The sequence below is a fragment of the Artibeus jamaicensis genome, unplaced genomic scaffold (genome assembly GCF_021234435.1).
Source record: "Artibeus jamaicensis isolate MK-2021 breed Jamaican fruit bat unplaced genomic scaffold, CSHL_Jam_final contig_465, whole genome shotgun sequence".
Lineage (NCBI taxonomy): Eukaryota > Metazoa > Chordata > Mammalia > Chiroptera > Phyllostomidae > Artibeus > Artibeus jamaicensis.
This window is the reverse complement of record NW_026521843.1, coordinates 18,673,670-18,700,394: the sequence shown is the minus strand read 5'-3', so window position 1 is coordinate 18,700,394 and position 26,725 is coordinate 18,673,670. Positions and strand designations below refer to the sequence as shown.

General features: G+C 40.7%; 1 protein-coding gene across 2 annotated transcripts in view; it reads right to left on the bottom strand.

Moving 5' to 3' along the window:
- TTC27 (tetratricopeptide repeat domain 27) overlaps positions 1-26,725 on the bottom strand; it is a 140,058-nt gene that overhangs the window by 83,295 nt on the left and 30,038 nt on the right. For both annotated transcript variants that reach the window (XM_037146569.2, XM_037146570.2), the window contains exons 8-9: positions 24,536-24,648; positions 18,260-18,326 (exon numbers count right to left, since the gene is read on the bottom strand). In XM_037146569.2, the coding sequence (XP_037002464.2) occupies positions 18,260-18,326; positions 24,536-24,648 (180 nt within the window). The remainder of the gene's footprint in view (positions 1-18,259; positions 18,327-24,535; positions 24,649-26,725) is intronic.

Below are 26,725 nucleotides of genomic sequence, written 5' to 3'. Positions count from 1 at the left end.
AGTTTTATGTCATGTACATTTTACCAATCAAAATAATAATAGCACATATATATTACAAAATCACTACTGAAAAAGACCTCTAAAGGACTGCGCAATCTTACAGTCGATTTTAGTTTCGCAAAAGACTTAAAACGGAGAACAGAAGGTAAAAATATAAACTGTGCCCACACTAATCTTTCACTGTATTTTAAAGCCACTAATGATCTAACGGTTTTCGGATGCCACACCCTGTGCACATATTCAGCATCTCCCAAACTTCAGAACTTGTTTCCCACGGGCTGGGTTATTTTAGCACATGAAAACACTCTGATACATTTCTATGTAGTTAAATTAGGGTGAACACTTTATTTTTAATCATCTCATCCTCCATTTGTTCCCAAAGAATACATACTTATAAAGATGTAAAATGTCTTGTTTCTAATTCTGATCATTTACAATTTGTTTTCAATAATTCACTCATTTTTCAAAAATACTCTATAAATTTCTGAATATTTTATGCTAGATTGGTCCTAAATAACAGAAATTACTAGAAGGTTGATAACAGTTAACTTCTTGTTCTGAGAGAAATACAGTAACTACTCAATTGCAAAAGCCTCTATAACAGTGGTTCTCAGCCAGGCTCTTACTCACCCACCCAGGGGAGCCAGCTGCCACGTTCCTGCAGGCCCAGGGTGGGCCAAATCACCCATGCGAACTGAGCTGTGACCACTCCACCCACCCACGCTCTGTTGCAGAGCTCGGCCCGCCGGCACAGGGCTAAGCACGGCCCCCACGAAAAGGCATTAATGTTAGTTACCTCCAAGTCTAAAACTAGTCAAATACTTACATGGACTTTACACATCCATACTAGAAAGCAGAACAAATGTGTTAACAGTCTGAAAGAAATTATTTACTTTCATGGGAAAAATTCTAGTCTGGTTAAAATGTGCTGAGAACAGGTGCTTTATCAACATTCCTTTTCTTAATGGCACTATTCTCTCCGAATGATGAAAGAACGAGCATTGCAATTTAGTTGGGCACAAATGTGAATGCTTTTCCATGTGTTTTTCAGTTTGATGTGCAAAGAAATAGCTACCAGATCCAAGTTTTCTTACAATTAAAGCATTACAGAGATACAGACAGAGAGCTACATAGACAGAGGCACACAGTGAATTTTCACAAACTGAACAGATCTATGTAACCCGCACCAGATCAAAAACAGCATTACCAGCATCCCACGGGCCCCCCGGTTCTCTGCCTCCATCAGCTTCCTACCTCTCTGCACAGAGTAACCCCTATGCTGACTTCTAACACCATCGGTCACAGGGCATGATTTTCTACTGCAGGCAAACGTAACCAGTAGTCTTCTGCATCTGGCTTCTTTTGCTCAATACTGTGTTTGAAAGATTCATTCACTTAGTCGAATATAGTTGCAGAATGTTCATTTTATTGCTCCGTAACATTCCATGCATAAATATACAGTTTATTTACCCATTACACTGCTTACGGGCACTTAGGTAGTTTTCAACTGGGGTCTATGAGCATTCTAGATGCGCTATGAGACCACGCAGTTCTGCACATTCTGAGACGTGTTCTACAGGTGAACATGAACACGCATGTACATAGCGGTGAAACTGGTAGGTCACAAGGTATGAATGTATTTAGCGTTCACAGATACTGCCAATCTTCTAAAAGGTTATTCTACTTGATGCTCTTATTAGAAACATTACACATTTCTTGTTGCCTCCATCCTTGCACTCTTCAATACTATTTTTGTTGCTTGCATTTTAGCCATTCTGGTGGGTAGGTAATAAATACCATTCCATATGGTTTTAATTTGCATTTCTGTAATGACTAATAAAGTTGAGCACCTTTTAATAAGTTAATAACCATTTTAACGCCCCTTTAGTAAATGCCTCCTGAATTCTTTGCCCATTTTTTTCTACTGGGTTGTCAGAATTTTTCTTTATCACTTGTAAGTATCCCTCATACTTTACGACCAGCCCTCCACCGTTCTGCTGGAGAAGGGGCCGTGCCCTTCACTTACTCTCGCTTGGCAAACACCTAAATAACATGCACCGTGTGCCAACACGGCCCTGGTCAGAGCACTTCACAGACATTAACATGCCCTGTGACATAAGGAAGGGCTAAATATTAATACAGTCCAGTTCATTTACTTTTTTTATGGTTCGAGCTTTATTGTCCTGTTGGTCCTAAGGTCTCAAAGATGTTCTCCTATATTTTCCTCTAAAAGCTTTACAGTTTTCACTTTTAAATATTCAATCTGGAATTGGTTTTTCCGTAGATAGTGTAAACCCCGGGGTTAAGACAGCGTCTCCCACATGGAAACAAGAAGCCCACCCAGTCGCCACGGCGCCGCAGGGCCAACTCCATCGTGAGGCGGTGAACCGTGCGCGAGTGGGTCTGTTTCTAGACTCTCTGTCTGTTCCACTGGTGGTTTGCATTTCCTATGTCAGGATGTCTTAATTCAGTGTTTCTCCAATTTTTAAGCATGAAAAATAACCTCGGAAAACTGTTAAAACACAGGCTCCTCCGCCCCGACCCCAGAGACTCTGATTTAATGGGGCTGCGGTGGAGCCAGAACAATCCATTTCTCTCGAGTTCCCGGGAGGTGCTGGGGCTGCCAGGCCAAGGACCAGGGCGTGCTGAGCGCTGCGTCCTGCAGACACAGGCCCTCACGGCACGTGCTGTCCCTCGGTGCCAGCACTCCGGTCTGGCCTCCGTCAGCCCAGCCAGTCCTCCTCTGCATTTCCATAGGAATGTTAAAGTCGGCTTGAGGTCCACAAAACCAAACCACCACCACCACCATAAAGTCGAACTGCTAAAATTTTGTCAGGGAACACTTTCATTATGTAGGTTAATTTTAGGAAACTGGGAAACCTAAAATACTGAGTCCTCCACACACACAGCATGTTGCTTTAAGACAGGCCCCCTGAGCTGACTCTGGTACTGAAAAAGGAACTGCGATCACCTGCCATCTGGGGAAACTGCTACCTGCTCGGAAAGGGTGGTGAGCACCGCTTCGCTTCACACTGAAGAGTAAATTTTAACATTATGCCTATATATGTATATACAGGCATCATTTTATATAGCTATTAATTTCTAACTATATCCAACATAACCTACATTCCCAGAAAAGTAGCAAAGAAAATTCTGTAACACCATCAAAGAAGATCTAGGGTGTCGTTTCTATTAAAAACAAATTTCCAGGCCCTGGCTGGCATAGCTCAGTGGATTGAGCGCCGGCCTGCGAACCAGACAATCGCGGCTCGATTCCCAGTCAGGGCACATGCCTGGGATGCAATCCGGTTCCCTGCAGGCCAGTTCCCAGCAGGGGACGCACGAAAGGCAACCATACATTGATGTTTCTCTCCCTCTCTCCTTCCCTTCCTCTCTAAAGATAAATAAATAAAATTAAATTAAAAACAAACAAATTTCCTTTTCATTCTTATCACTGCACATTTCACGTAATCTTCTTCCAGAGGTCGCTCAGATGCTGTACATGACAGACAGCCAGTCTGCCCTTCGAACATGAAGGAGCTTTCAGATACCTCCTTCCCACACACAAATCAAAGCCGGGAGCAAGCTCAGAGCTCTCCTGTGGGCGTGTGATTCCATGGCTGTTACACTAAAGCCAAACAGGACAGTGCCCACCTAGGTCAGGCTAACCTTACAAAGCAAGAAACAAAGAAATACTATAAAACGAAGAACCACTCTCCCTTCTTAATGTTCTATTTAAAAGATTATTCATTGTTAAAATCAGCACCAAATGAAAAACAGAATTAAATCAGTACCAAATGACAGTAAGTTTAAATTCCAAATGTATTCTATAAATTCTTTCCCATGAAGTGGAACAGCAGTCCCAATTCCCAGTCCTTGCTCTGTGGACCATTTAAAATCCATCTCAAATCTAGTTTCTGCAAGACTCACTACTGCCCCCAGCGAATCACCCGATCCAGCTAAGCAAGCCCAAAACAGCTCCCTCCTCTTCATCTTTGCTCCTGCCACCACTCTGTCTAACCCCATCTGTCTTTCAAGGCCAACTCCAATCCCTCCATGGTGAACAAAGCCTTCTTTGGCTGTTCTGTCCTAAATACGTTCTTCTTTTCTGAACAGTTAAGGGATTTATGTATCTGTGCTAGCAATCTGCAGTTTAAACTGCTTGGTATTGCTAATTACATTATCGTAAGTTTATCTGATCGTGGCAAAACTAAAAATGCCATGAGGGCAAGTCCTATGCTTTATACCTTTATTTCTCCCATCATGTCTAGTAGAATGTTTGGCAAATCCCAAGACTCTGGATCTCCTGCTAGTCCAACGCTTTCAAAGCTCATTTTCAATGCTCTGCAAATTTTCTTATATTAACAGAAAGCAGACGCCAGAGAGGTCAAGCTGCTGGTCATCCGCTGCCTCAAAACAGAACGATCAGCATTCTGGAGGTGCCGGTTCCTCAGCACAACCAGAGGCCTCCCTCACACTGGCATGAAATTCAGACTTATTGAAAACATACAAATTATTTTCAAACTGAATGCTTCGTTCCTTAGCACCCTGTTAATTCATAATGTCAAAAAGCCTAAGAGCTTCAGCTTTGATGGCAGCCAGAAGCACAAGTACACGGCCGTGAGTTTGAACCAGACACTTGGGTGTTAAATGTATTACCATCCTAGCTGGAAGGCCTATATATTTCTCCTATCTGGGGACCGTACGTCCCACTAAGGGGCTTTTCTCACTTAAGGATTTTCCCCTTTACCTTATATTAATGTTTTCCGTCATCACTGATATTGCTTCTCACCAGCCTAATGAAATACGATGAGGTTCATTTAAAAGCAAAATGTATGCAATGAAATCAGTACTGTTTAATCTTTAAAACTGTGTCTCAAATAACATTTAAATGATCTTGCTATTGCTCAAAATAGTTTTTTTATTTTATTTTTTATTATTTGATAATACATAAGATTAAAAGTAACTAAAATAAATCTAAGTTATAAATTACAATAACAAATGCCTGTGAATATGGGACTTTTAAAATTTTATTTATTTATTCTTAGAGAGAGGGGAAGGAAGGAAAAAAGAGAGGGAGAGAAACACTGATATGCAAGAACTACATTTGCTGATGGTCTCTCCCATGTCCCCAACTGACAACCTGGCCCAAAACCCAGGCATCTGCCCTGACTGGGACTCAAACCTGCAACCTTTGGGTTCGCAGGCTGGCAATCAATCCACTGAGCCACACCAGCCAGGGTGGGACTGGGCTTTTTTAACTTATCATTACCTTTATAAAACTCATCAGTGTTGTTGCTTATAGCAATGGTTATAAGCAACATTGTTGTACATTTCACAATTGTGATATAAGGTAAGACAACTTATCCATTCTTCTGTCAACAAACATTTAGGTTGTTTCTAGTTTGTTTGCTGTTACAAAACATTGCTAGTATCAAACATTCTTTTTTTTTTTAAACAAACTTCCTTAAAAGACTGCATTTATTAATTTTTTTTAGAGAGGGGAATGGAAGGAGAAAAAGGGGGAGAAACATCAATGTGTGGTTGCCCCTCACGTGCCCCCAACTGGGGACCTGGCCCACCACCCAGGCATGTGCCCTAACTGGGGATCGAACCAGCAACCCTTTGGTTCACAGGCCTGCACTCAATCCACATCCGCCAGGGCATATCAAACATTCCTGTGCCTGTCTACTGATGCAGACACAAGAGTTTCTTAGGTATACTTCTACAAATGCTGCCCCAAATACTTCTACAAATTTCTGGAATACCTGTTATATACAACTTGGTGTTTTAAAACATCTCTCTGATGTGGATAAGCACAGGTTACATTTTTCTGTAATCTGCTTTTTAACTTCAAATTATTTCTTGAAGTTATATTTTTCTCTCCTAAATCATAGAATTCTAATAACTAACTGAAGTTGTTCAGACCTTTGTAATTACACCCCGTATTTTTTTAAACGTTACACACAGAGCTGTTCTATATTATGAATCAGAAAACTGCAACTTGTCCTTTGTCTGTTGTTTGGTGTCTTTGCTGACTCTCCATCACAGTGGCTTGCCTCTCTTCTGTCTGTTAATCTTTAATTGCGATTTCGCTGATCAGTTTTAATTTGGGATTAGAGATGTCTTCGAGAGAGACCGGTTTTTGCAGCCACAGCCAGGCAGCACCACGAATTCAGGGTCAGCTCACCATCCCGAGGGTCGAGATCAGGGAAAGGCTCTGAAGTGCTGATACTGAAGCTAACGCCATCCTTCACAGCTGCCTGCCCAGACCCTGGCCCTCTGCCCTCATTTCCGATCCCAAGCCTCGCTGCTAATTTCTCTTTGTGTCTGTGCACATGTGCATGCACTTCGGTCAGGTGGGAGGACAGACTTCTCAGCCACCTCCTCGACTTCCTGGGAGAGCAGCAAGGTCTGAAGGAGCACACCCTCTGGGGTTTAACTGTTCTGCTTGCACGGCTCCCAGAGCACCTTGTCTGCCACACTGGCAGAAGGGGAAGCCTCTGATCTCTCGCCCTTGACTCCCCTTTCCTTCTTTTAAGCTGTGTCATTAGATGTACTTCAAAACTCCTCCCTATTTCCTTTGCTACTAAAGACAATGTGGGGCAAGACACCAGGCTGAAACCCAGTGAGACACACAGGCCAGCTGACAGAAGTTCACGGTGCCTGAGCACAGCCCAGACAGCCTGCTCACGTCGTCAGCCCAAATAAGAACGGCTATCCAGCCATGAGGCAATGATGGGCTTTTCTCATCTTTCTATACAGTCTCTATACAGAGGTTTTTTTCCTTTAATTTTTTATTTTTGAATTTAATTTTTCTTTCAGAAAAGCTGTGAGTCATAAAAAAAAAATTCCTGTATATATATCCTTTACCCATTTGTTAAAATTTTACCATACAACCAACGGTTTAACTTCCAAGCCTGATATAGATTCTACTAAAAATGGCATTGACAGATTTAAAGTAATTAAATTCTACTAATTAGCTATTTTTATATGTAGTAACAGAAAAAAAACTGCTTGAAATGACACGCTAATACCTCACTTGATTTTAGATGTCAATTACCTATGCTCTTGTCTACACAAGTTTCCTGACCTATGAACTCCTGAGGTTTGACATTCATCCTATCCATCATTCTGTTTGTTGAGTGCGCTGACTCTTAATCACGAGGGGGAAAAATTCAACCAACATTCTAATATCAATAACCTGTGTTAGATGCTAAGGGTCAAAAATAACCCCTCCTACCGTTCTACACAGTACATTCCTCCACTTAAATTTTGGAGTTTCTTCTGAACAGAGCTTTCAAAAAATATTTGGTAAAAACTAGCCTGACTTTGCCTTAAAATAAGTAATATGCTTCATACCGAATGTGGAGACCAAGCAACTTCCTACTGGGAATTTGTTCTCCTACAGTACATTCTTTCCACTCAATACGTTAGGTGGGCTGAGCAGTTTGTGTTCTGCTTCTGAAATTGATGACACAGACAAACCTACACTGAAACCAAAATCGATTGTGATAAAGCAATCAATCATATATGATAGCTTTAAATAATATATATGCATTTCCCCCTTGAGGATATTCATAGTGACTTTACTGAAATATAAGATACATATATTAAAATAAAACCATAGTTAGTGTGGCGTTTGATCTACTTTGACAAATGTATACACCTATGCAACCACCCCCGAAATCAAGATATACAAAATTTCCATCCACCTGCAAAGTTCCCTTGCTCCCCTCTGCCACCAACATGTGACCGATGTCAGTCACTATGGTTCCCTTTTGCCTATTTTAGAATCCCGGTGAAATGAAACCACAATCTGGCTTCTTTAACTCAAAGTCATGTTTGTCAGATACACCCGCCCTGTTACACGTATCAGTACCTCATTTCTTTTTACTGCTGAGAACTATTTCTTTAGATGAGTACAGGGCACTTTATCCTTCACTTGCTGACGGACATTTGGGGGGTTTCCAGATCTAAGCTGTTAGGACTGCACAACTTGAACACTGCTGTGTGAGTCTGATGGGTAAACACCCAGAGGTGGAACAGATGACTAACTCTGTTCCGAAGTGGTACTACCGTCTTACATTACATGCACAGTGTATGAGACATCCAAGTGGGATCTTGTGGTTTCAATTTGCATTTTCCCAATGATTAATGCTAGTAAGCATTTTTCATGCTCCTGAGTGTCTGTTCAAATCATCCGTCCATTTTTAATTGGTTTGTTTGCCCTAGTATTATTGAGTTGGAAAGAGTATTTATTCTGGATACAAGGCCTTTATAATATATATGTGCTGTAAATATTTTCTCCCAGTCTGTGTCTTGTCTATTCATTTTCTTAATAATGTTCTTCAAAGAGCAGAAGGTTTTAATTTTAATAAAGTCCAATTTATCTTTTTATCCAATTTTTCTTTTATGGTTCATGCAGTTAGTATCCTATTTAAAAACTGTTCATTACCCCAATGTTACAATTTTACTTTAAGGAAACATGAGAAAATTGTTACAACATTGGGGTCAATGACTTAGGTTAATGGTTGACTTTTATATGTAAATTTCCTTTGTGATTTCTTCATTGATCCATGGACAAAGTATGTTGTTTAATTACTTGGTTTCTAAATATTTTGAGATTTTCTAGATCCTTAACAGTTATTTATCTTAAATTTAATTCTGTTATAGAAAGAGAATATAACCATTATGATGTTCACTTTTTATTTATTTAGACTTGTTTTACTGGCCCAGTACATGGTCTTGCTGAACATGTATACTTGCAAAGAAATATACAAGGGGGAACCAAAAAATACCGGAATTATCTTCTGAAGGGTGGGCCCTTTGTAGTACAGGTTTTCCTCACTAGGTGAGTGTTCTAGGTGGGTCTAGAAACCCACCTGTATCAGTGTGCCAACTGGTGTTATTGTGAGAGGCTGCATTTGGCTTCAGTAATTTTTTAAAAAGAATTTTTCAAAGCATTTGCCCATTTCATGGTGGGTGATTTATGAATGCACCTGCCCACACTGCACTGAGTGTTTGTTCAGCAGTTTTTGACAAAAAACGACATGACCCCTGTGCCCCACCCTGCCTATTCACTCCATCTTAACCTGAGCAACTTTTGTTTCCCTGGATGAAAAAAGCCTTCAAAAGGACATGGTTTTCCCATGTGGAAGAGATAAAACAAAAAACAGCAGAAGCACTAAAGGTCATCAAAATCAAAGAGTTCAGTAACTGTTCTGAGCAGCAGAAAACCAGGTCGACAGGTGTGGTGCATCGGGGGAGAGTGCTTTGAAGGTGACTGAAGTTTAAATATGTAAGAATAAACACACAGCCTTTCATAAATAAATTACGGAGTTCCTAGTTGCCCCTTGTATTCAAATAACAATGGGCCCTCCGTGTCCAGGGATTCCAACCAACCATGAATCGAAAAGAAATATCCCCCCCCAAAATACTATGTTGTTGCTGGCTTGTAACATGCAGTTAGGCCCTGGAGGGTTGTGTCTGTGCCGATCATTTACGGACAGATCTTTCTTGTCATTTTCCCTACACAATTCAGTATCACAACTACTTGTACAGCATTTACATTCGTTAGGTTGTATAAGTAATGTAGAAACGATTTAAAGCATACAAGAAGGTACGTGTAAGTTACATGACAATACTACCTTATACTACACAAGAGACTAGGGCGCCTGTGGACTCTGGTGCCCATGGAGGGCCCTGGAACCAAGGCCCAGCAGATACCCAGGGGTGGCTGTGTCAGGAGGGCACTGTTCTGTAAATGCCAATTAGATCAAGTGGCCGGACGGCCCTGTACAAGCCGTCACTGAATTTACTCGCTGTTTTGTCTCGTCCTATCAGTTGCTGAGAGGAGTGTTAAAATCTCCAACTACGACTGTGACATCATCTATTTCTCACTCTCACTCTGCCAGATTGGGGTTTATGTTCTGTGTAGCTGTCATTAGGCACAGATGCATCTGTGGTTATAGTTTCCTGGTAAATTTCCTTTTTATTGTTATGAAAACAGCCCTGTCTCTGGAAATGTTCTTTGTAATGAAGTCCATTTTATCTAATATTAATTAAGCATACCCAAACTTTTTACACTTAATGTTTACACAGGGTATTTTCTGTTATTTTTTTAAAGTACTTTTCTTAGAAAGACCATACAGTCCTGTCACATTTTTCCATTCTGATAATCTTTGACTTTTATTTGGAGTATTTGCCCTGTAGCATTTAGTATAATTATAGATTTGGTTGCATTTATTTGTTGTTCCATTGTAGTGCCTTTCCTGCCTTCTTTTTGGGTTATCTGAAAATATTTCAGGTTGCCATTTTAACCTATTAGGTTTTTAACTTGTTACAATCTACCTAGAATTACAGGGTGTGTCCTTCACCCACAAGTAGAAACTTGCAGTGCTGTGTGTCAAGGGATCCACCCCTGTATGTTTTCTACACAGTCTGGAAAATATCAAGAGATAAATTTATAATTTGTTTTGAATGGAAATATGTATTTTAAAGACACAGTAAGAAAAATGAGGCTCTTGTATACCATTTTGGATGTTCTTTATTTCAAACTGAACATGTGAGTTTCTACATTGGATTATTCTCTTCAGCGTAAAGAATTTCCTGTAACATTAGTACAGAGCTGCCGACAACTCATCTCTTAGTTTTCTTTCATCTGAAATACCTTCGTTTGGCCGTAACTGGCCATAGCTGGAAGATATTTTACTAAATACAGCGGCAGAATTCCAGGGCGACGCCTGTTTCTCTCAGCACTTTAAATATGCCGTGCCACTGTCTCCCGCCCTCCATCGTCCTAGGGGAAGTTGGACACACGCAGTCATTGTTTCCGTTTCATGTCATTTTCCTCTGTCTCATTTCAAGACATTTTCTGTTTTACCTTCACGAGGCTGACTATGACATATCAGGCATGGTTTTCTCTGCTTAGCTCTCTTGCGCTTCTTGAATCCATAAATACAGACACATCTTGTTTTATTTCACTTAGCTTTACTGCACTTCACAGATGTTGCCCCCCTCCCCTTTTAAACAAATGAAGGCAAGACCCTCCACTAGCAAAAAGATTACGACTCACTTTATTGTACCGCTCACTTTAGCGGAGCTCTGGACCCGAAGCCCAGGATCTCTGAGGCCTGTATATGACTTTCACACATTTGGGGAAAGTTTTAGCCATTATTTCTTCACATGTGTTTTCTGCCCCATTCTCTCCTTTTACATGTGTGTTAGGCATGTCCAGTAGCCCTTGCTGGTTATTTTGATCTTTTTGGTCTCTCTGTTCTTCAGATTAGTTTTATCGATTCAAGTTCTCTCTTCCTTATGTCCTCTCCGCTCAATACTTACTCTCATCCAGAGATTTTTTCATTTTACACGTGTTCAGTTTTAAGATTTCCATGTGGTTCTTTTTTTTTATAGTGCCTACTTTTCTCCACACGTTCCTCTCTTTGTAACTTCACAAGTGTTTTCCCTTTACGTCACTGAGCACAATGAAAGGAGCTTTTGCCCTTTAGTCCTCGTCTGCTAATTCTAAACATCGAGGTCAGTCGCAGTCAGTCTCCATCGGTTGTCTCTTCTCTTGTAAACGGTTCTGGATGGAACCCCGCATACTGTGAACACTATGTTATTGAGTGCGACGTTGGTTACTTTGTTCCAAAGTGTCGGGCTCCCACCTTTTAGCGCACAGCTGGGTTCGGGCAGGCCCGCAATGCACAAGCCGCTCCAACCTCATCTGAGTCCCGTCATCCTTGGCTGAACTATGTGGTGAGTGCCCTGCACATGTGTAGCTCAGGGTTGACCCAAACTCTGGCAAAGTTGACGTACAGAACCTAAGAATCCTTATCTATGACTCTCTCCTTTACAAAATGTCCCCCTCACATTCCAACAGCCATTGTAGCTCCAAACTGTCCTTAAACTTGCAGAACTGCTATTAGAGTTTTAGTTGCACTGCTCTTAAGATACTGAGATTTAGCCACAGGACAGAAACAAGGAAAACAGGAAGGTCGCCCAATGTCAGTCCGTTTCCCAAGCAAAAAGTCATCTCCAGAATCATCTGCCTTTGGTGCTGAGTGTCACAAGATAGTTGCTTTTTTGCTTTTTTCTATTTTGCCCACAGTTCATAATTTTTATCTGATGAAGGATAGTCCCAATTAGAGCTTATTTCGCCATTACATAAGCAGAAAGTCCCCAAGTAAATTTTAAAATCAGCTTCTCAATTTCTGCAAAGAAAAAAGTGCCTACTGGGATTGTGACTGCTGTCTGATTCAGTTTACAGCTTGGTTTTGGCAGCTTTGTCAGGTCAGCGACACAAAGCGTTCCAATCCCTGAACTCTGTGAATCTCTCGTACATTTAAATTTTTAATTTCGCTCAACAGCATTTGTCATGTTTGGTATACAGGTCCTACACTTCCATTAGATTTGTCACTAAATAGTTCACATTATATCCTATCACAAGTGGTTTTAAAATGTCTTTCCCAATTACTCATTTCCAATGACCACATGAACATGACTTTAACAGTGACCTTGTACTCTCAGACCTTGCTTATTCGTTCTAGCAGCTTTCATGTCAATTCTTTATGGTTTCCTCTATGCGCAATTATTACCTAGGCATAATAATAATTTTATATGTTCCTTTCTAACCTGAATACCTTTTATACCTTCTTTACGTTTCTCTGTAATCACTGGAATTTCTAGTTAAATAGGGAACTGAAGTGCCTTTTTCCTGATCTTGTTAGGGGAGGAAAGACTGTTTTTCATAAATCACAATTTTAGCCATGGATTTTTCCATAGATGCCCTTTATCAGGCTGATAACCCGTTCTACTCCCAGTTCACTAGAGTCTTTGTAATAAAAGTCTGCTGAATTTTTCCAAATGCTTTTCTATTTCTGCTGACATAATCATGTGGCTCTTCTTTACTACACTAGTAAGATGAACTGCATTGACTGTTTCATATTAAACTAATTGTGCGTTCCTGAGATGAACACTATTTGGCCATGACTTATTATCCTTTTTATATATTTGTTCCATACAGTCTGCTCAGTTTTGCAGTTGTTTATAATCTGAGTTCAGATCCAGTACCAGTCACTCCAACATGACTGAAAATAAATCCACAAATAAGTGTTAACCTTAGGCCATGGTAACTGTGCAGAAAGAAGTGGCAGTCACCAAAGTAGACAGTGGTGAAGAAAGAAGCTTGGAAGATCCCACAAATCCTGTTGCTGATTCTGTCTATTCCTGAAAAGGATATGTAACAAGTAACTCCATTCAACTCATCAAAAAATATTTATGAAGCTTCTGCTTAGTAACAGTTAACCTACAAACTGATACAAGAAATAAAATACACCCATCACCTGCTTTTAAAAAAGTTAGCAAGTTATAACCCAGAGATATCTACAAGGTTCATTATTAATAAAACCCTATGAAATTGAAATGCACAGAATAATAACATTTTGGGAAACAAGTATACAAACCACAAAGAAATTTAAAATTCTGACCTATCCAGCTTAATATATTCTAGAACATGTCATCATGTAATGCTAACACAATCAGAAGTATTGTGTCTATCTCACCAAGTTACACCACTGCCCTGCCCACTGTGGCTCAGCTGGTTGGACATCACCCCGCAAAGCAAAGGTCGTGGGTTTGATTTCCGGTCAGGGCACATGCCTGGGTTGCAGGTCCTGTCCCCAGATGGGACACATACAAGAGGAAGCTGGTCAATGTTACTCTCTCACAACAATGTTTCTCTCCCTCTCTTTATCCCTCCCTTCTCCTCTAAAAAATAAATAAAATCTTTTAAAAATGAAGTTACACTGCCTATTTTTAAAAATTAAAAGTAGGAAATGAGTATGGTCTAGAAGAAAAATAGATGATCATTTTAATCTGTATGAGTGGTTAGCAAACTATTTTATGTTCATAAATAAGCAGTTATTAAATAGCTTTAGATTTAATAGCAGAGAGAGAAAATATATACAATATAACGTATAAATTCCAAAGTCTTTTCCCTTTTTTCATTTACGGAGGCCTTGGGGATTTGGGCAGACAGACAGTCAGAAGGCAGGTTGCCAATGTCAATTCACACTTAAGCAAAACCTGTGCCAATTAAAACTGAAACACCTGTCTGAATTAACAAAATTGTTCTCATTTTCAACAATGAGAGGAAATTAAAAGCATTACTTGAATGTCACTGACTTGGCTATTCTGAAAGGAAATAACATAGATAACACAGCTAATTTTAAATTATCAAGGCGATACAACGTAATGGCTCTCTAAAACAGTGTGGGCTATTTTCACTATGAGTCATTTGGTTTTCCTGCAACATGCGATATAATATCTCAGGAATAGCGCTCCACAGTGACAACCTAAAAAAAAGTAAAGCATTCCTTTTAGGACAAGCTTCTGACCTTGCTGAATAAAAATATTTTCCCTAAACATTTCATGTATATTTCAAAATGATGCACGAACATGAAAACACTAGCAAAATGTCTCCAAAATTAGAAAAAAAAAGATACCATCATTTTAATAAACTTCAGGACAGTGCATTAAAAGTGAATGACATCCAGGACTAATAAGCCGCTCACTTGTTTGTTCAATAAATATTTACCAAATGTCCAACAACCGAGGTCCTATCCCTGCAGAGCTCACATTCTCCCGTGAGAGTATTGAGATGGCTGCTGCATTTGCCCTTCTGTCAGCAAAGCAAGACACCTCACAATCTCCGGAGCTCAGAGCCTGCCCGGGCGCCCACACTGCTGCAGGGCAGGGAACTGATGCCCAGTGAGAAAGGGTGCACTACTTCTTTCCTCTCTGCTCCCTCCGCTCCCACTTCTACAGCCAATTCCAAACAGGTCTTGCCCACTTAAAAAGTCCTATTCCTTTAAACAAAAACACTCCCTTACAAACCAGTGACCGGATGGCCTGGCTCATCATTGAATGCTGTGGCTGTACCTGCCTCTACCTTTTGGAAGTACTTTCACGCCCACTCTGCAATTTGATCCTCAAAACAGTGCTCGGGAGGGGAACATCAGTCCTTGCCCCATTTTACAGAAGAGAACAATGAAACCAGTGGTCATCCTTGCCGCTAGATACGGGTACACTAAGGAGTCACTCAGTTAGAATAGTGCACCTCAGCTCTGGAACTAAGTGGAGTAATGCAGCATGAAGCTGTAGGACAGAAATAAATTCTGTTGCAGGGCTTTGTACACAGGGTGGGGCAAAAGTAGGTTTACAATATGAGTGCAAAACAGAGTTTATTCTTGTATTGTTAACTATTAATTATTGTATTATTTTCCATACGAATAACTGCAAACTCACTTTTGTCCCATCCTGCATTTTATTCCTTCTCTTAATCTGCAAACACTTATTAAGCAACAACTATTAGTAAAGTGTTGAAGCATTGTACCAGGCCTTGTAGAAGACCCAGAGAAGAACAGAGCTCATTCCCTAAAACTGGGAGTTTATGGTCTTATGGGGCAGATAAGACACATACATAAACAGTTACACCTAAGCCCAAATATGATTCTTGTTAAAAGAGAAACACAGACAAAAGTTCAAGAATTCAAAAGTGGGACAGCACCTAAAAGTGTTCTTCTTGTCTCAAATACTCTTAAAGTTATAAATAATGGGTTACAAATAAGGGCATTTATATACAGGATATAGTTATACCAGATATAAACTTCAATGAAATTCTTCATTAAAACCAGGAGTCACTTCTAACTCATCTTATTATCCAGTTCAGTATCATGTACAAAGTGTCCAACCCACAGCCCAAGGGCCACACGTAGCCCAGGAAGGCTATGAATGCAGCCCAACACAAAATTGTAAGTTTACTCAAAATGGTTTTTTGGCTCATCAGTTTTCGTTAGTGTCTGTGTATTTAATGTGTGGCCCAAGACAACTCTTCTTCTCCCAGAGACACCAAAAGGTGAGCCACCCTTGGTTAGAAGAAGCACTGACAGATGAAAGGAAGAGTGGATGAGGGCAGATTTGGGTTTTTCTAGTATATTCTGTGTGCTTCCTTTAAAATTTAAAAAAAAAAGGGGTGGTATAGAGCCCCAAGTAGGCATGGGCTAGTAAAAACCCTCCTGACACATAGGTTCCTCGCCCCACTTCTTACCAATCAAAGATTACTTGGGGTAACGAACTCATCTCTTGAGAAGAGTTCAACCTAGCACTACGAAGCACCGTCATCGAACCGCTTTCTTCCAAAAAGAGATCAGCCTCAGGTCAGTTCTGATTTGGAAAAGAGCTGGAGGAGGAGAGAGAGCAAAAAAAATTATGTTTTATGAAACCCTTATGGGGGGGAGGCATGAAACGTGAATTTACAATCTTCGTTGCAAGCCAAGAGGGATGTTAACCGGCACCAGAAGTTACCGGAGTTAATTTCTTCAGAAGGATCTCCCAATTTAGTGGAACAAGAATGGGAAAAGAAATTTTAAAAAAGGAAAAGCATGAGAAAGGAAGTAGAAAAAGAAAGGTTTAAAAAGAAGAAATATAACCTCTCCCATAAGCTAAAAAAAAAGTTACCTGTTTGAATGTGAGCAGAGTCTGTTAGTGTCTTTTCAGGATGACTGTGGACAACACATACACAATAAACCACTTATGAGACCCGACCCAGGAGGATGCAGCTACCGGCCATCCTCCCCAGGAGAGGCCAACAAAAAAACACTTCCTGTCCTAGGCTACATCCCGTTCACCTCGGTCATCAGAAGAAACCCAAGCGGCCTAGCCACCATTTGTCTTCTAAGCACTTGTCCCCATGCAGCTCTGGACTTCCCCACACCGACCTGAGCTCCCCACCATTCCCGAGCCCCGCCTTCTTCCCTGTGCCCCACCTGGTGCAGACCCGAGGTCAGCGTCACCGCCCGCTGAGGTCTTCCCACCACCGGTCTAACTCAGTCGTCCTGCCCATTCTTCCTCCCTCCCCCTGCTTTCCACTCCCCTGCACACTTCCACGTATTTCCCCCTTTGTCTACAGTGCGCTCCTCCACAGAATGTGCACTGATGTAAAAACCCCAAAAGGGGAAGACTGTTTCCTGCTGTATCCCAATAACCAGCACCATCCCCCATACGTATAAAGTATTCAACAAATATCAGCCGCATAAATAAATGGGAAGTACATAATAATTTTTTAAAAGTTTGTAACATGTTACTTGTCAAATTCCTGATAGTACATGTAACGAATAAATAAGGAAATTTTTACAGAGAACCCAAACACAGACATGCTATAATGATAAACCAAAGATTTCTAAGAAGTGACAAAATAAAAAGGGCACCCACAGAACCCGAAGGATTAATGTCCAACCAGTTCCAGAGTGACATGCACAAAACATCAACTGGCCAAATTTATATGACAGCACAAAGTAAGCAAACTTTTCCTTCTATCAGATAAAAGTGCTTTATTTTTGCCTTATCTGAAAGAAAAACAAAGGAATAAAACATCAGAATTCTAACTTAGTCCCAACCACAATATAAAAATGCCTCTGAAAGAAATGATGTATCTTAAGCAACTGGTGTTCATTGAACTGGTGCTGGGAAGATACTGACTGACCCCTTCCGTCTGTGACCTTTCTCCCTTTGAAAAGCTTTCTTTGATCTCAAGTCCTCAGACATCTGTTACTCTGTCTTCCCTTTTCATTGCCATTCTTCTCTAACTGTGTCCTTCATCCACTTGTTTTTCTCATAGCCCATTCCCTCATTCTCTGGAATGACCACGCAGATGTTCCACCCAAACTGTCCTTACAGGTCAGCAGTGCACTGCTGACCGTCAAAGCCCACGGCCCTCCCTGGACCGCTCTGTGCTGTCCCTCATGCTCTCGGCACCACCTCCATCCACAGCCTCCACAACCCGCGCTCCCCTGACTTGGCTCCTCGCGCCCTGAGGTTCTCTACTCATCACACCCACGTAGGCGTCACCCCCGGTCTTACAAAAGGGCGGTGTAGTATAGTGGCTGTGGAGTGAAGATTCAAACTTCTGCTCTGTGCCTTCGTTTAATTCTGCAACCTTTACTGAGCACCTGTTCTATGTGATGCTCTGGGAACAAACGACAAGCAAGAAACATTTGGTCACTGCCCTCAAATCTAAGCAAGTACAAAAAATGACTTATGTTCAAATCAGCAGCAAGACAGATGCTGATTTTTCTTGCTCCCTTAATCTCCTTCAGCAGCACTGTTTCAATGTGAGCAACTGAGGCAAGAATATACCAGAGGCAAAATAATCTATAAGAAAAAAAGTGAAAATGGAAAGAAAGAAGACATTACTCACCGAAGTAAATGCCAGCAGCTCCTCTTCAGTTAACTTATGCACTGGATTATTCTTTTGCAAATTTGTGCTTTAAATTAAAAATATACATATAAATTACTTCTAAAATCCATATAGCTAATGAAATATATATATTTTTTAAATTTATTTATTTTTAAAGAGATGAGAAGGGAAGGAGAGAAACACTGATGTGTGAGAGATACATCAACTGGTTGCCTCTCACACAGCCACAAGCAGGGACCTGGTCCGCAACCCAGGCACGTGCCCTGACTAGGAATCAAACCAGCAACCCTTTGGTCTGCAGGCTGGTACCCAATTCACTGGGCCACACCAGCCAGGGCTAATGAAATACAATTTCTGAAGGGCAAAGCATACTTATTTCATATATTTGAAAGCACATATTTTAATATCACTATATTATATTCAAATGTAGATAGCAGTTTGCCAAGGATAAGTAGAGAAAGTAATAAAATGCTGACAAAATGTGTTGGGTGTACTGTCAACATAATTTATTTTACTAGGGGAAAAATTTAATCCACAAGGAAAATGAAAATTATTAATGTGGTATCAACTCCCATTTATTAAGCTCATGCCAAAAAATGAAAATATTAAAATAGCCATTTGGCAACTTCCTAGTTTTTGCCTAAGAGTCAGAACAGTGGGAATTCTTAGATCATGCTCATCCAAGTATGATTTGGTTGCATGATTTGGGAAAACAATTTGGCATTATTTTATAAAATGAATATTCACGTGGCCTAAATACAGAAATTCCATCTTAGGTGTTGGAGCCCAGAGAAATCCTTGAACAAACAGAGCACAAATATCCATATTGAGAGTAATAGAAAAAAATCTGTTAACACCCAAATGTCCAAAGGAGATTAATAAACTGTGGAACAGTCATCAAAGGCAATGCCATACTACAAAGTAAGCCGCAACTATACACACAAAACATGAATAAATCGGGGGACAGGGGGATAGACAGAGGGGAAGGGGGATTAAAAGGTGATGGAAGGAGACTTAACTTTGGGAGGTGAACAAAATACAATATACATTGTATTCTGTATATGTATCAGAATGTACACCAGAAATCTATGTAATTTTATTAACCCGTGTCACCCCAATAAATTTTTTAAAAAGAAAATAAAGCATGAATGAATCATAAATGCAAAATAATAGTGGAAAAAAGCAAATCGCAGAAGACTACTCAGAGTGAGATGCCACTTTTATAAATCTCAAAAAGAAACAAAATGAAGCAGTTGACTTGATGGATTATTTATATATTTTGGATATTAACGCTTTGTCCAAGCTGTTGTTTGCAAACTATGTACCATTCGGTCGGTTGCATTTTTGTTTTGCTGTAGGTTTCTTTTGCTGTGTAGAAACTTTTTAGTTTGATGTAGTCCCATTGATTTGTTTTTGCCACAACTGACTTTAGAGGTACAAAAAATGTGAGTAAACACATTTTTTTGAAAAGGCAAGAAAATGACAAACATGAAACTCATGACAGCAGCTAAGGAAAGGCATGAGGGGGAGACTGGCAAGAAACACAAGCTGGGCTAACGGTATCTGTAATTGTCTAGTTCTTAACCCGCGCAGTGGATTCACTTTACTATTGCACTCCACTGTGTACATAAACTTATATTTAATATTATATATATTACTTTGTATGTAAACATTATTAAGAATGAAAACACCACCCCACAAAACAGTACCACTTTCTTATATTTCTCAATATAGTTTGGGGATTTGATAATGAGTGTAAATTATTTCTATAATAATTTTTAAATGAAGTTGGTAAGAAGAAAATGAATGGGAGAAGAATTATGAAATCATTTTGCTTAAAACATACAACATACACACTCTCTCTCTCACACACACACACACACACTTAGACATTTCAAATTTGATTGCACAAAGGAATTATGTTTCAGTTGGCAAGAGGATCCAATTATCCTCTAACTAAGGTCCTTTGGATTCTAAGACTCCATAATTCTAATGAGCGAACAAGAACATAAAAGTCTGTCCAAGATGAGAACTGCATGAAAAAAACCAGTCAACATTCAACTCTCAGGCACAAAATCCCAATCCTTAACTCACTGCATAAAATGAAACGCTACAGGTTCATTAAAAGTAATTATAACAAAGTCATTGAATCAGGCCACCACTCCACCATAATTTACTGGTAGGCTTAGAATATTTTACTGTGTATACCCCAAACCCAGACTGTTTATTAAAAAGGAATCACCCACTCTAGCAGTCCTAAGTACTAAAGGACTGCTGTATTTTAAGGAATTCCTCCCATAATTATTTCAGATAAAAACAATCGGGTGTACTGAGGCATAAGGGACATGGGGCAAGTTCTAGTGCATGACCTCAGGTAAAATCAAACTCAAACGGAAGCCCAGGGAAGGGGCAAGAAGCCAGCCCACTATTTTGCCCATCTACCACCTATAAGAATTCACCTTCTCTGCATCTCCTTCCCAAACCAACTCGTCCTCTCACAAAGTCCAAGTCACCTCTCCACAGGGGTTAATGGCCTCAGGGATTAGACAGCTCAGGTAGTAGAACAAAACCACTATTTACAATCCCTATGATAACTCAGTTATTGCAAATCACCAAATCATTGATGTTCTAACCCGGAGGATTATAAACTGTATCAATGAAGATTTAAGTTGCCCATCAAATACGATCAGCACTTCTAACTGTTCTGTATACTGAGATTCTACCCGGATCGTATTTTGAGGAAAAACAGTATTTGAAACAAGCATATTCTTGGTTTTTAGGCCTCTTTCGCCTGGGAAGTCCAACTCAATATAGCTAAAGCTCAACTGGTAGAATGCCTGGAGATATATACAATACGTTTGGTGTGATTTCATTTCCTGAAATGAGTTTACAGTTATGAATTTGCCACAATAATGCTCTAAGAAATAGCAGAAGGAACTCAGAATTTGGGGTCAGTAAATCCTGGAATCAAGCCCTAACTGTTGCTTTGTAAATCCGAGCAAGTCATTTAGCAACTGGAACCCTGACTGCTCATCTGAAAAGTGGAGGAAAACAACAGCCTCTAGGGTTGTTAGAATATTAATGAGAGATAAACAACAAGTGAAGAAAAAACAACCCTAGTGCTCATTGGTGGGATTGCAGACTGGTGCAGCCACTGTGGAAAACAGTATGGAATTTCCTCAAAAAACTAAAAATGGAACTGGCTTTTGATACAGTGATTCCACTGCTGGGACTACAGCCTAAGCATCCTGAGAGCTTATGCACCCCAATGTTCACAGCAGCACGATTTACAATAACCAAGTGCTGGAAAGAGCCTAAGTGCCTGTCAGTAGATGAGTGGATCAAAAACCTGTGGTACAGTTACACAACGGAATTCTATGCAGCAGAAAGAGAAGGAGCTCCTACCTTTGGGGACGGCATGGATGGAACTGGAGAATATTACGCTTAGTGAAATAAGCCAGGCAGCAAAAGATAAATACTGTATGATCTCACCTATAAGAGGAATCTGATGAACAAAATAAACTAATGAACAAAATAGGACCAGAGGCATGGAAACATGGAGAAGACTGACAGTGACCAGAGGGGAAGAGAGAGGAGCACAGTGGTGGAGAGAAGGGAAGAGACTAATTAAAGAACATGTATGAATGACCCACAGACATGGACAGCAGTGTGGAGATTCACTGTGGGAGTGGGGCGTGAGATGGGCAGAGGAGGGCAAACGGGGGAAAATTGGGACAACTGTAATAGAATAACATTTTAAAAAATCTTTTTAAAAGCTTCCGGTCAAGATGGACATGCAAGTAGACATGCCTTGCCTCACTGCACAACCATAAGAAGGAACGCAACTAACTTAAACAGGAAAAACACCCAGAACTGTACAGAAGTCCGACAACCGAGGATTTAAAGAAGCTATCTATATTCATCCAGACAGTAGGAGAGGTGTAGACTGGAAGTCAGGGTGTGGCGGCGGCAAGTCAGAAGCAGAGAGGTGGCGAGGCGGTGGTGATCCGCAGAATGGGCAGCCCCAGGTTCATGTGTGACAGATAAAAATCAGGGAGACACCTTATGAGAGAGTGAGCCCAGCTCCAGGCCAGACCATGCAGCACAGGGCTCCAGAGCCGTGGGGGGAAAGCAAGTTTCTTAACTTCCAGCAGTAAACCCAGTGGAGGCCGGAGCAGTGGAAGACACTGCTGTTTCTCAGGAGAGCTCGGCACACACGCGAACCTACCCACTCTGGGAACCACAACCAGGACAGCAGCTGGAGGGGTGGCAGTCGCACACGGGAAGTGGATGAAGTGACTGGAAATGGGGCGAGGGCCAGGCAAGCACCCAGAAGTCAGCCAGCAGTGGTACTGCCCTCTCTTGAGCACCTCCCCACACAGTTGTCCCGCCCTGGCAAATACCCAAGGCTCTGCCCCATACGACCTAACAGGTGCACTAAGACAGGCAATCAGTGTGGCTCTGCCTAGTGCACAGACACAGGGAGGCTGCCAAAATCCGGAGACAAAGAAATATGGCCCAAATGAAGGAACAGAACAGAACCTGAGAAAAAGAACTGAGTGATGCAGAGATAGCCAACCTATCAGATGCAGAGTTCAAAACTCCGGTGATCAGAATGCTCAAGGATCTCACAGATCTCAAAAGCACAAGGGAAGAAAAAAGGCTCTACTAAGGGAAATAAAGAAAAATCCACAAAAAACCTAGAGTGAAGGGAAGGAAGCCAAGATTCAAATCAACGATTTGGAACATAAGGAAGAAATAAACATTCAACCAGAAAAAAAAATAAAGAAACAAGAATTCAAAAAATGAGGAGAGTTTAGGTAGATCTGGGACATCTCCAAAAGGACCAACATCTGACTCACAGGGGTGCCAGAAGAAGAGGAAGAGCAAGAAATTGAAAACTTATTTGAAAAAAATAATTAAAGAAAACTTCCCCAATCTGACAAAGGAAATAGACATACAAGTTCAGGAAGCAGAGAGAGGCCCAAACAAGTTGGACCCAAAGAGAACCACACCAAGAAACATCATAATTAAAATGCCAAAGGATAAAGGTAAAGAGAGAATCTTAAAAGCAGCAAGAGAAAAGGAGACAGTTAGCTACAAAGGAATTCCTATGCGACTGTCAGTGGATTTCTCAAAAGAGACCTTACAGGCAAGAAGGGGCTGGAAAGAAGTATTCCAAGTCATGAAAAGCAAGGACCTACATCCAAGATTACTCCAGCAAAGCTACCATTTAGAATTGAAGGGCAGATAAAGTGTTTCCCAGACAAAGTAAAGTTAAAGGAGTTCATCATCGCTAACCAAGACCTTATTATACAAAATATTAAAGGAACGTTTTAAGAAAAAGAAGATCAAAATTATGAACATTTAAATGACAACAAACTCACAACTGAATCTAAAAAACAAAAACTAAGCAAACAATTAGAACAGGAACAGAATCATAGATATGGAGATCATTTGGAAGATTATCAGCTGGGGGAGGAAAGGTACAGGATTTTAGAAGCACAACTGGGTCGGTACAGAATAGGGGGATGTTAAGAACAGTGTAGCAATGGAGAAGCCAAAGAACTTACATGCATAACCCATGGTCATGGACTAGGCAGGGATCTATCGCAGAAGGGGAGGGGGGAACTGGGTGGAGGGAGGTTAAGGGAAAAAAACTGGGACAACTGTAATAGCATAATCAATAAAATATACTTTAAAAAAGAATATTAATGAGGGATTATGTAAAAGTACATGGTATAATTACTTAGGACATGATATTACTTGGGTTTGCTATTTATATTATTTATACACTAAATATCACTAAATTGAACAAATAATTTTTCAGTAGTAAGCATACATTCTATCACTGGAATGAAATAATGTGATAGGACAATTGATTCGGATTTAGAAACAGAATTCTGTGCGTGATTCCTATTAAACAAAAGGAGGAGCAAGGGAGGAAAGGGGGCGGCGGGGGTGGGTTGAGGGGAAGAGAGAGAGAGAGATAGAACGTCAATTTGTGTTCCACTTATTCCTGCACTCACTGGTTGACTCTTATAGGCAGCTGACTGGGGATCAAACCCACAACCTTGGCACTATGGGGACGAAGGTCTAACCAACTGAGCTATCCAACCAGGGCCTAATCTCTAACCTTTTCATTGGTTGCCCAACTGCTCTCAATTTTTAGAAGAATTACAAGATTCCCTCTTCATCCAACCTTTTGGGACCCCCCCTGAATGAAGATCTCCCCAACACAGAGAACCAACATGCACGGTGCTCAGTGTAACTTACCAGACTCCAAGGATAACAGCAAGCTCTTCGGCACATAGGTCGGGCATCTGAAACTGTTCACAGTCTGCTAACTTTATCTCATTTAGAACAGTATCATCATTCAGCTCAAGATTCTGGTGGAATACAAAAGAAAATGTTCGGACCAAAAATTAAATCTGATTCATTCAACAGACTGTATGCAATTATCTACTAGGGAAGAATAACCCTTTTTGTTTAAGATTATACCACAGCCTACCTATGGTGAACAGGCTTCCTGTTGAAACACGTATGTGGGGCAGTTTACCGTGTAGAAACAAAGGATGTGCCATCCATATGTCAGGAACGTACTGACAGTGTCAGTAACAGAGAGGAACGGCTATCACTGCCTGAGTCTACCTTGAAAAAGCCCATGTACTGGTTGATGCACCAGGATCCACAAACGGATCTTTCTACTCTGTCTCTAAACAGTAATTTAAAACACCTATTCCCAACTCTGTCTCTCAAAAGGCTCTGGAATAGCAAAACAATTTGAAAAGAATAAAATCTGAGAACTTAGAAGACTTGATAGAATACTTGATTTTAAGAATTATTACAAAACCAAGACAGTGTAGTGCTGGAATGAAGATTAACATATAGCTGAATGGAATAAAACAGAGTCAAAAATTTTAGATCCACACTATACGGTCAGGTGATTTTCAGCAAAGGAACAGAGGTAATTCAACAAAGAAAAGTCTTGCCAATAAGTGATTCTGGAACAACTGGATATCCACTTAGAAAAAATAGTGACCCTCATCCCTATCTCAACCCTACCTACATAAAATTAAAATTGATCACAGGCTTTAAAATAGAAACTAATAAATCGAAGGAGAAAAGTTTTGTGAAATCGGTGTAGGCAGACACAAAAAAACCCTGAACTATCACAGAAAAACTTAATTTAATAAGTTGGACTTCATCAAATTAAAAAGTTTTGCTTTTTGAATAAAGAAAATGGAAAGCCAAGCCACAGACTCAGAGAATGCACTCGCACATATCTAAAAGGGGGCTGTGTGTGGGGTACAGAGCACTTACAGCTCAGGATAAGAGGATAACCCAATATAAAAATCCACAAAAGATCTGTACAGCTCCTCCGTATAAGAAGATACACAAATACCCAACGAGCACACAGAAAACATCATGGACAGCAGCAGTCCATAGGGAAATGCTAACCAGAGTCAGAACAAACTACTCCAGTAGTACACACACGATGGAATGGATAAAATGGAGAAGACTGACAATTTTATATGTTGACTAGGATCTGAAAATGTCTTTGCTTTTAAAAGAATGTTATTTGTTTGTTTGTTTGTTTGTTTGTTTGTTTGTTTTTAGAGAGGGGGCAGGAAGGGAAAAAGAGATGGAGAGAAACATCAATGTACAAGAGAAATATCAACTCATTGCTTCTTGCAAACCCCCAATTGGGGACCTGGCCCACATCCCAGATATGTGCCCTGACTGGGAATTGAACTGGTGACCCTTCGGACCACAGGCCAACACTCAATCCACTGAGCCACACCAGCCAGGGTTAAAAATTTCTTAAGATGGTACCACCACAGAAAACAGTTTGCCCTCCTACTCTGATGGTCAGAATGTAAAATAGTGCAACCACTTTGGAAAACAGTTTGGCGGTTTCCGAACAAGTCAAAAAGTATACTTACCACATAATCCAGCCATTCCACTCCTACACATTTACCCAGGAGAATTAAAAATATATGTTCACACAAATACATGTTACACACAAACCTTCCAAGCAGCTCTATTCATAACAGCCAATAACCAGGGACAGCGAGCTGCCCACCAACGGGGGAAGGATACGCGCACTGCGGTGGGGACTTAGCAGTGCGCAGGCGCCAACGACTGCTGTCAGACAGCCAGTGGGTCTCCAACCCCGCACTGAGTAAAGACACAGAGTCACCCCTAGGGCTCTGTTCACATGGAAGCGCAGAAAGGACAGGTCGGCCGTGACAGGAAGCACCGGGGGGAGGGAGGGTGATGGCAGGAGAGCGCGTGGGCCTGGTGGGAAGGGCTCTGAACTCTGATCGCGGTGGTGGGGACATGGGTCTATCCAGTCACCGAAGCTCATCAGAACTGTGCACTTAAAATAGGTACATTTTATGTAAGTATTTCCTCAATGAACTGGATTTAATTTCTTTCTAATTCAATAAAAGTAGCTAAAAC